General features: G+C 73.4%; 1 protein-coding gene across 2 annotated transcripts in view; it reads left to right on the forward strand.

Moving 5' to 3' along the window:
* Window positions 1-9,829, forward strand: part of PPP1R12B (protein phosphatase 1 regulatory subunit 12B) — a 64,346-nt gene extending 54,517 nt beyond the window's left edge. Inside the window, exons 20-25 of one of the 2 annotated variants that reach the window (XM_036016039.1) lie at window positions 624-768; window positions 1,140-1,244; window positions 3,003-3,053; window positions 4,002-4,052; window positions 6,675-6,835; window positions 9,700-9,813. In XM_036016039.1, coding sequence (XP_035871932.1) covers window positions 624-768; window positions 1,140-1,244; window positions 3,003-3,053; window positions 4,002-4,052; window positions 6,675-6,809 — 487 coding nt within the window. In that variant the 3' untranslated portion in view covers window positions 6,810-6,835; window positions 9,700-9,813. Of the gene's footprint in view, window positions 1-623; window positions 769-1,139; window positions 1,245-3,002; window positions 3,054-4,001; window positions 4,053-6,674; window positions 6,836-9,699 lie in introns of both variants that reach the window. The other variant, XM_028531125.2, reaches the window with a different exon arrangement.
* Window positions 9,830-10,180: the final 351 nt, after the last annotated feature.

Here is a 10,180-nt window from a genome sequence, read left to right on the forward strand (position 1 = left end):
GATAAAAATTGCCAGATTTGTGTGGAATCCACACTCCCGGCAAGCAAGAGCCACCCTGAGCGGACGACGGCCAGGCGGGAGGGACTCCCGCAGCGGCCCGAGGAGTCGAGGGGTCGGCGCGGCTGTGAGCCCGGCCCGGCCCTCCTGGCGACTCGGAACCCTGGGGCGAAGCGCGGCCAGGCAGCCTGCTCCTGGGCTGGGGCCGAGCCTTCTCCGCGGCTGCCCGAGACGGCTGCGGCCACTGTCCCCCAGGGGCCCGCAGCTCCAGGTCCCGCGTCTGCGACTCGGCGGCAGGGCCCTCAGGGCCACCTGCCCAGAGCTGCTGGGACTCAAGGAACGTGGCTCCGAAGAGCACGCTCTCGAGGGAGCGGCAGCCCAACCCTGAGTGAACCGGAGGGCCCCCAGGGCTGAGGCCGCCTCTGGGCCTACTCCGCCAGTTTTCCCAGTCGGCTCCCTTCTCGGCCAGTGGTGGCCTCCTCCCCGCGCCGGCGGCTCTGCCCGGAGGCCTGAGGGCGCAGACGGCACGGGGTCCGAGGAAGGGTGGGCGCGTGTGTTTGGCCGGGCCCCCTGCCGAGTTCTCGGGGCTACTCGGACCGCCCACGGGCCCCCCGTGTCTCCTGCAGGTTGGAGTCCGGGAGTAGCAATCCCACTGCCAGCGACTCCTACGGCGACCGAGCGTCCGCGAGAGCCCGCCGGGAGGCCCGGGAGGCCCGCCTGGCCACGCTGACCGGCCGCGGGGAAGAGGGCAGCGGCAGGGACTACAAGAAGGTAGGGTCCCGCGCCGCGTCCCTGCGCCTGGGCCACAGCCTTCCCCGGGCGGGACAGCGAGCCCATCCTGGCGAGGCAGACACTGGGCGAAGGGACGAGGGGACAGAGACCCCCCCCGCCCCCCGGTCTCCTTGCGGCTCCGCCTGCTGAGACCTTCCGAGCACCCACCCGGCACCTGGTGTGTGCGGAGCCCAGCACCTGGGGGGGTGCACCCAGCACGTGCAGGGGTTCGCAGGGGCCCCCGCTGTCTGGTGCCTCGGGGGCCCCGTGGAGTGTGGGGGCTGCCCGGGGTGGAGTGGTGGGAAGCAGGTGGCCCTGGGTGCCCCTCCCCCACCGCAGAGGTGACATGATGCCCCCGCCCCCCCCCCCAGCTCTACGAGAACGCTCTGACCGAGAACCAGAAGCTGAAGAGCAAGCTGCAGGAGGCCCAGCTGGAGCTGGCGGACGTCAAGGCCAGGCTGGAGAAGATGGCCCAGGTGAGGGGCGCCACCGAGACCGGGGGCCCGGGGGGGGGGGGTGCTCCCGGACGGGGCCTCCCAGACGCTGCCGGACCTCAGGTGTCGCTGGCGTCTGACTGGACCGTCCAGGGAGCCACGCCTGGCGGTGTGAGCACTCGTCACCGCCGCCATGCGGCACGGTCTGTGCCCGGCAGCGTCCCCGTCTCTCGCGCGCCGGGTGTCCATTCGGTTGGTGTCCGTGTGGCCCCCAGAGGGGGTCGGGCGAGGCCCCGGCAAACGCAGCGCCCGGGGGGACAGATGAGGCCCCGAGGACTGAGTGGTCACTCAGGACAGAGGTGGTGCTAGGACCGAGGATCTGGTCCCCGGTCACCCTCCCCGCCCCCCCCCGCCTCAAGGCCACCACTGCCCCTCGGCCTGGGGCCGGGACGCTGGTGCAGGAGGAGCAGGAGGCCTCGGACTCAGGGCCCCGAGGCCAGGGCGCTGGCACAGGGTCGGCAGGAAGGGCCCTTTCCCCGGGGGGGGGGGGGGGGGGGAGCACGAGTGAGAGCCACGCAGACTCCACAGCGAGGGCGGGAGCGCTGGGGGCGCGGCGCTGGGTGCCGGGGGGGGGGGGGGCAGCTCCGAGGCCCCTGCGTCTCCCCGAGGAGCGCGGGTGCTGCACGTGGGTGCCCGGCCTGAGCTGTGCCTGCTGGGCCCTGACGGCTGGGCCCGGCCATCCTGCCGGGAGTTCCCAAGGCCTGTGGCTGCAGGGACCTCACCTGCCCGCCCTCCCCGGCCAGAGCTGCCCCTCGCTGGAGGGCACCCCTCCCCAGGGGGCAGTCGCCCTACCCCCACCCCCCGCTCAGCAGCTGCAGAGGCCCCGGCCCGGAGGGTGCTGGAGACAAAGCCCAGCCCCCTGTCCAGCCTCCGCTCTGCCAAGGCCAAGTCCAAGCAGCGGCCACGTTCTCCGGCTGTGCCTCCAGCTGTGCTACAGCGGGAGCTTGCTGCTGACCAAACATGGAGTGTTGGGCAGGACGGGGCGGGGGCGGGGGGTCCCATGCGCCTGGAGACAGTCCCACAGGGACACGTGGGGCTTGTGCACGAAGGCCCCCCTCACCGAGCCCTGAGGGGGTTGAGATGGAAAAACAGCAGGACACCCCGGAGACCGCCTGGCCGGTGGGGGAGGGCCACTGGCCTGCTCCCACGTCGGTGCCTGTGGGGAGGCGGGCGGGCGGCCAGCCGGCTGGCCGAGGGCCCCGGGCGGGGCCAGAGCTCCCCGCCACTCTGGCCGTCCCCGAGCTCTGCGAGGAGAGAGGCCTCGGCGAGCGGACGCACGATCCCGTGTCGGTCGGGCATCGGCGGAGGGAGCCGCAGCGCTCAGTGCCGGGAGCCGCCCCAGGTGCCCGGCCGCGCCCCCGCCGCAGCGCTGACTTTCTCACACTGAGACCAGGTCCGGGCTCGCATGGACCCCCCTCTGCAGGAGCAGCAGCCTGCTGCGTGCGCTCAGAGCCTGGAGGGGGGAGGGGGGCTCTGGGGCCCTGGCACCCACCCCGAGGAAGAGGGCCCTGTCCCCAGCACCAAGCCGAACAGAGGGGCTCAGGCTCCCCGCTGCCGCCTCAGAGAGGACGCAGGCCGGTGGCTGGACCGTGACCGTTGTCCCGCGGGGACCCGGCTCCCGCCGGTCCCAGAGCCCCCCAGCAGCCGTGTGGGGCCCCAGGTCCGCAGTGCAGCCGCCCCACCGGGCCCCCACCGGGTCCCAGCCGGGCACCGCAGTGACACGCCCCCTTGCTCCGGCAGAAACAGGAGAAGGCTCCGGAGAGGTCCTCGGTGCTGGAGGCGGAGAAGCGGGTGAGCGTCTCCCCCCTGTGCCCCCCGAGAGCCTCTGGCTCTGCCAGTGGTGCAGCAGAAACCCACCGGCCCAGGAGGCTCCGGCACGTCCGTCCCCAGCCCAGCGCAGACCCTCGCTGCCCGGCTCTGCGCAGCAGGCCACGGCGGGCCCTTCCCACACGGAGCGGGGGCGGGGCCCTCGGGGGTCGCCCTGGCACTGTTCTGCAGGCAGGCCCACACACACATGCGCATGCACACACACTCATGGTGTGGCACACAGATACGTGCACTCACAGCACACTGACACACGCACACACCACACAAGGCAGACATGCATGCGCAGCACACAGACATGCATGTGCACAGGCAGTACACAGATGCACGTGCACACAGCATAGTGACACATGCATGCACAGCACACTGACATGCACACAGCACAAAACACACATGTGCGCACAGCACACTGACCCAGCTCCACCCTCCCCACCGCCGGGAGCAGCGGGGCTCCCCCTGGGCCCTCCCCACTCTGGCCGAGGAGGGGTCTCTGGGTCAGCTGCTGGGAGCTGACATCCTAGGGTCGTCTGTGGGGGGACTCGGATTTAGGGACGAGCCGCAGCTTGGGCCGCCCCTGGGGCGGCTGCTCCCGCCTCTCCCGTCCCGTTTTGGAAGCAGCCGTGTTTCAGGATGCTCTTCCCTCAGCCCGAAACAGAGCCCCCGTGGGCACAGGCGACACCCGTGCTGGGGCTGGGGGCCCCACGGGCGACGGTGTCGGCCCAGCCTCTGCTCCCCAGTGTGACAGCGGCTCCTGAGGGCGTGGGGGCCTGTCGCAGCAGAGCTGCTGGGGGGGGGGGGGGGGGGGGTGCAGAGAGGTGGCTCCTCCGGAAGCAGGACCAGGCAGCGCCCGCGCCCCCGGGGTGTTTGCTGGGCGTCGGCGTCCTCGCCCTGCTCAGCCCACACGTTTCCCAGCAGGAGCGGCGCGCCCTGGAGCGGAAGATGTCCGAGATGGAGGAGGAGATGAAGGTGCGTCCCCCCGGGGCCCAGCCCTGAGCGCAGGCCCCGCCCCCGCCCCTGCCCCCTGCTGCCTGCGGGAGCAGCGCCACTGCTCCTGGCCTTGGGGACGCTGGCTGGCGGCAGAGCTGGGTGAGCAGGCCCCACGCGGCTGGGGGCCCGGGCTGCCCCGTCCCGCCCGCCGCAGCCCCTGCAGGGGAGCCCGGCCTGAGCCAGGCCACCACAGGGCGGGCTGCAGCCGCACGCTGGGTCCGGCACCTGAGTCTCCCCGAAATGCTCAGCGTCCTTGGAGCGGGCGCAGGCCGGGGGCGCGCCTCTGGGCTCGCTGCTCCCTCCCTGCCCCACGGCCGCAGCCGCTGCGCCCACGGCTGCCCGGGCGGTCCCTGCCGAGGGAGGGGCCGTGCCTCTGCGGGGCCGGGGGTGGCTGGGGCCGCCGGCCTGCCGCGCATGACGCCCAGCCTGCGGTGGCTTCGCACGGCTCAGCGCCGCTTCCCCCGAGGGTCCTCCTCGACCGGACGTGGGACGCAGGGTGGGCCGCCGACTGCCAGAAGGGGGGGGTGGGCAGGCGCCCCGATGTGCCCACAGGGAGACGTGCACTGCTCCCCGGGCCGCTGGGCGCCGGCCGGAAAGGGTTCTCGGGGCCTGGGGGGGCCCCGTCGTCGCCCAGACCCGGTGCCCCTGTTCCCTCGGGAGGGGCCCTGCTCCGCTCCAGCCCTCCCACGCCGCCCTCCCTCCCGGGGGGCGGGGGGGCTTCAGGCTCCTGACGAGGGCCCCGGCTTCCCTGCGCCCCCCAGGCCGTCACGCGGGGAAGGGCCCTTCGCCCCAAGTCCCGCCCTGCAAGGTCACGCGAGGGCGTCACGGTGTCACGACGGGCCGTAGCTGTCGGGGCCCCAGAGCGGGGGGAGGGGGTCACTCACTTGAAAGTGGCTTTTTTTTTTTTAAGATTTTAATTTATTTCTAGAGAGTGAAGGGAGGAAGGAAGAGAGGGAGAGAAACATCACTGTGCGGTTGCTGGAGGCCATGGCCTGCAACCCAGGCATGTGCCCTGACTGGGAATCGAACCTGTGATGCTTTGGTTCACAGCCGAAAGTGGGTTTTTTTTTTAAGCTTCACCCACTTGGTGAGACACCACCCCCCTCCCAGAACAGTCACAAAGCGGGGAACCCCGGCCCCCGGGGCCGGTGGCACGTGCGTGTCCGTCACACAGATGTCAGCCCTCCTCGGGGCGTCAGCCGGGCTGGGCAGGGCTGACCTCCCGCCGACCCCGAGGGGCAGGCGCTGGGCGACAGAAGGTGTCCCTGGGGCCCGCGAGGCGCTGGCGAGCCGAGTGCAAGGCCGGGTGGGCAGGGAGCCGCCCGGGGTGTGGGCTGCAGGGGCAGGGGCCGCTGTCACCTGGGCTTGTGCCCACCTCAGCCCTGCCCCCTCCCCGGCCTCAGCCTCTGGGGAGCACCCACGCACCCCGTCCCCCACCTGCCTGCGGGGCTGCTCCCTCCGGGACGTGTCCACAGACGGCCCCTGCCCCTCTCCCCCTGCCGAGACTCGCACCTGAGCTGCCTTGTGAGCGCAGGGGGCGGGCCCCGCCGGGGTCTGGTCTGCGTCGACCCTGGAGGAGGGGGAGGGCCTGGGGCTGCTCGTGGGCTGCGTCGGCAGGGCCCCCCGCCGTCAGAACAGCTGTCCCTGTCCCCATGGGACTCGGCTCTGTCCTCTCTGCGGCCGGGGGAGGGGGCCTGGTCCCCGCCCGTCGGTGGCAACTTGGACGCGCTGGGAGCCCAGCCTTTGTCCCCACTGGCTGCGCCGGCTCAGGGGACAGACACTCAGCGTCGTCCCGGCCCATTGTTCTGACCCTCGTGCCCCCTCCTCTCTGCTCTTCACCACTAACCCTTCACCTCTGACCTCATTCATGCCTGCGGGGGGCGCGCACCTGCGTCTGGTCTGCAGACCTTCCTGTGGCCCCCACGGCCTGCACGCGAAGCCTGCCCACCCACCAGGCCACTGCCCTTGCGCCCGGAGCCAGCGCCGCGCGAGGACTGGCGGCAGGGAGTGGGCTGAGGAGCACTGCGGGGGGTAGGCGGGGGGCCTCCTATGAGGCCCGAGTGCAGGGAACCAGGCCCACGGGCTGGCGCCCCCCCACCCCCATGCTGCTGGCGCCCCTGCTGCGAACGTGGCCCTGCCCACGGCGTCTCTGCGAGGGACGCGCGCAGCCCAGGGTGCCACAGACTGCGCGGCGCAGACGATCCGGTTGCAGGCCGGCGGGCACGGTGCGGGTCGGGGCAGCGGCCTCGCTCAGGGCAGAGCAGGGCTGCCCACACCCGAGCGCACCACTGCAGCTCCCGGACGGCCTCACACAGGAGACAGGCACACAGCAGGCTCCCCTCCCGAGCCCCCAGGGCCCCGCCCCGGTGGGCGGGGCCGTCACCAGACACGCTGCCAGGAGCCGGGCTGTGGGGCCGCACGGCTGCCCTGCGCATGGCGGGCCTTGGGGTGGGGGGCGCTGGCGGGCGCTTCCGGCACCCCCGCGGCTGCACCGCGTTTCCTCTCTGCATGCGCTGAGTGCCGACCACGGCCGCACCCGCTCTCACCTCCTGGTCTGTCTGTCTGTCGTCTGTCTGTCCGCCCCCCCGTGTCCCACTGCAGAACCTGCACCAGCTAAAACAGATCCAAACCCTGAAGCAGATGAACTCGCAGCTGCAGGCCGAGAACAGGGCGCTGGCCCGCGTGGTGGCCCGGCTCTCGGCGTCCACGGAGGCCGCGCCGCCCCAGGGGCCGTAGCTGCGGCCCCTCCTCCACCGCTGCAGGCAGGTGCCCCTCCTCGCGGCTTCCTGGAGCTGGGGGAGCTCTGGGCCCGCCCCCTCTGAGCCCCGTGCAGGCGGTCGGGGCGGTCCTGGATGTGGGCGGGGCCAGAGCGACGTGGGCGGAGCCAGGACGGAGGCCTCGAGGGGGACTCAGCCTGGGCCCTGCCCACGGGGCTGAGGCGGGAACCGGTGCACCTGCCTGGGTGGGGTCGTCGCCACGCTGCGGGCGCAGGTGCGCGGCACAGACCCGGCGAAGAGCGGGGGTCCGGGACAAGGTCCACCGCTCCCCACCGCTGCCACTGTGACACCGGGGCTGGGAGCCCCGGCCGGCGAGGCCCCCACAGAGCCCACCGCTGGAGTCCGGCTGCGCTGGGCGGGGCGGCCTGAAGCCTTGAGAGGCCCTGGCCCCGGGCGCGGTGGGGTGCGGTGGCCGGGTGGTCTTCCCGGGTGGTCTTCGCCCGCCCCTCCCCGGGAGGCCGTGCCCCCGCCCCGGGCGCGGGTCTCGGGGCCCAGTGGTGCGTCCGCACCGCCCAGCGCGGGTGCTGAGAGGCCGCCGCCACCCTTGCAGAGAGGCGGAGGTGGGGGTGTCTTCCACTGGGACCCACGGGGGTAGGGGGGCCGAGCCTCCCTTGGATGCGGGTCCGAGAACCGCCCCCACGCCCCAGCAGCTCCGCACTGGGGCAGGCATGCCCGCGCTGGCCCCTCCCCCGCCCGCTCACTGCGCTGTCGGGCGGCCGAGGGCGGCTCCGCCCGCCGGGCTGGCGTCCCCCAGAGAGAGAGAGGGCGCTGAGTGGCCCCCCGATGCCACGCCTTCAAATCGGCCTCGAGGCTCCCGGGAAACTTTGGTTGGGGTGATCGCGCCCCCCCAGAGGTCCCAGTTGTTCTCGTCGTGGAGCGTAGGGTGTGGGGCGCAACCTGCTTTCAGGGGTCCGTAGCCATGGCAGCAGCCGCTGGCTGGGCCTGTGCCCCTTGTCCCCAGCACCGTCGTTGACGCGGGAGGCAGCCAGCCCAGGCTCGGGACCGGCCCCAGGTCGCTCGAGTGCGTGGCTCACGCCGCGTGTGTTGGCCCCAGAGCCCGCACCCTGGCCCCTGGCGTGGGAGCCGGCCCCACTCTGTCCCCCGCACAGACGGCCGTCTGCCCACAGACTCCGCCTGGTGCTCGGCCTCCGGGACAGCAGAGAAGTGAAAATGTGGTCGGGACCCGTGGGGACCGTGGGGGTCAGACTTCCGGGCCCAGCGTGAAGCTTTGCTGGACCTGCGACCCGCTGGGCGTTGGGGCGGCTGAGGGGCGGCCGCGGCCCAGAGATGGGTGGGAGGGCAGTGCGGTCCCCAGGGCTCCCTGACCCCCAGGGAGACGCCGTGTGGCCAGTCCCCACCCCCGACTGTGGAGACGAGGCAGGCCGCTGTGCCTGCCGCCCTGCGGCCCTCGCCCTCGCCAGCACGGAAGGGCCGTGAGGAGGAGGAAGAGCGGAGGACAGTCTCACTGGCCCCAGACACCCCGACGCCCGGCCCTGGCGCCGGCACGTGGGAGTCGGGACAGCAGAGGGGGCCTGCGCCAGGGTGTCCTTGCCCCGCCCTCCGACCTCAGCCCCGCTCCCCGCCCCTCCAGTGTCCCCTGCAGGAAGCCCCCATCTGGTCTCCGCGCAGGCTCCAGCTCTCAGTGTGGGACGGGGAGCCAGGCCCCGCGAGGGGTCTACGCGGGTGGGGGGCCTGGTGCAGCGGCCGCCCTCTGTGCCGCCGGGGCCTGCCGGACGGAGCGGGCGGTGGGCGGGGCTGGGCGAGCCTCACGCGGTGTGCTCTGGGTGCGGCGCCCGGGAGCCGGTGGTGGGGCAGGGGCTGCGCCATGCGGCCTGCACGGGGGGCGGCCGGGATGCGGGTTCGGCAGCCAGAGCACGTGGGTCCCCGAACGGCGTGCGGACTACTGATAACCCGCCGGATCTCCGCCTCTGCGTCTCAGGGCCCTGTCCTGCCCCCCCCCCCCCCATCTTCTGTGAGGGCGGGGCGACCGTTGGGCCTCGTACTCGCAGGCTCTGCCGCAGCCAGCAGCCGGGCGCCCCGGAGGGGTCGAGACTCTCAGCCCCACCCCCGCCCCACCCCTGTGCGCCCGAGCAGCTCCCACTCAGCGCGTCCGGAGCAGCCGCTCTTCCTTCCCGGGACACTGTGAGCCCCTCCCCCATCCCCCTCGGGAGACGCAGGGACAGCTGTCCTGTCCTGGCCTCGGCTCCAGGCCTCGGGACGCCTGCGTGGCCCCACAGGCCTGTGGTCACAGGCGGCTACCTGACGTCGTGGGGGTGGGTGTTGTGGCCTCGGACCCGGCCTTCCGAGCGCCTGGACCCCAGCGAGGCCTCCGGGCTGCTGCCCCCCGCCTCCCAAGTCGGGGGGCCCTGACGTGCCAGGACGGCCGGCTGCTGGGAGACCCACCCCGCCTGAGGCAGCTGGCCCCGGGAGTGACCGCCCAGCCCTGCAGCTGCCGGCCGCCTGCTGCCCCGCAGTGACCGGGAGGGCGGTTCAGGGAGAGTGCGGCGTGTGCCAGCGACGGGCCCATCTTCCCAGTGGGTGTGGCCTGGCCTCCCTGCCCCCTCAGCTGCCCCCCCCCCCCCCCCCCCGTCCTGCTGTCTGGGGCTCCTCCCTGCGCCCAGCCCGTGCCCTTGGGCGCTGTCCCCAGCTCCTCCAGACTGCGGGCGGCCCCCAGGGCAGCAGCGACAGGGGAGTCCCCGGTTTAGCAGAACGGGGCCGCCGTGGGGGCGTGGGGCCTGTGGGCCGGCACAGGGTGCAGGGAGGGGTCCCCCGCCAGGCCAACCTGGTGGCGGCCGCACCCCCCCCCGCCGCCCCCAGGGCTGTGACACACCTGCCTCTGTCCCCCGCAGGTGCTGACAGAGCTGAAGTCCGACAACCAGAGGCTGAAAGACGAGAACGGTGCCCTCATCAGGGTCATCAGCAAACTATCCAAGTAGCACGGCCGCGGCCGAGGAGGCCTGGCCGGCCCTCGGGGCCCCCCCGCCCGCACCACGCTGTCACTGCCCGCCCGGGGAGGGTGTGCGGTGAGAGGCCGCCTGCCCCGCGGTCACCGCTCTGCCCCCTCTGCCCCCTGCTCCACGTGCGCCTCCCGGGTCCTCCGCCCCAGCGGGGCCTCTGGGGGCCGTGCCGGCCCGTGGGAGACGCCAGAGAGGTGGCGGCCACACCACCCGAGGGACCGTTTCTGCTCGGTCCCGGGAACGAGTGCGCGAGGCCCTGCTCGCTGTCACCTCTCGGGACCCGGCTTCCCTGCTCCTCGTGTTTGACAACTGGCCCCCACCCCCCATGGTCCTCGCCTGGGCTCAGGGTTCCTGGTCCGAGGAGGGGTGGTGG

This window comes from Phyllostomus discolor, chromosome 15 (assembly GCF_004126475.2).
Source record: "Phyllostomus discolor isolate MPI-MPIP mPhyDis1 chromosome 15, mPhyDis1.pri.v3, whole genome shotgun sequence".
In the NCBI taxonomy this organism is placed as follows: domain Eukaryota; kingdom Metazoa; phylum Chordata; class Mammalia; order Chiroptera; family Phyllostomidae; genus Phyllostomus; species Phyllostomus discolor.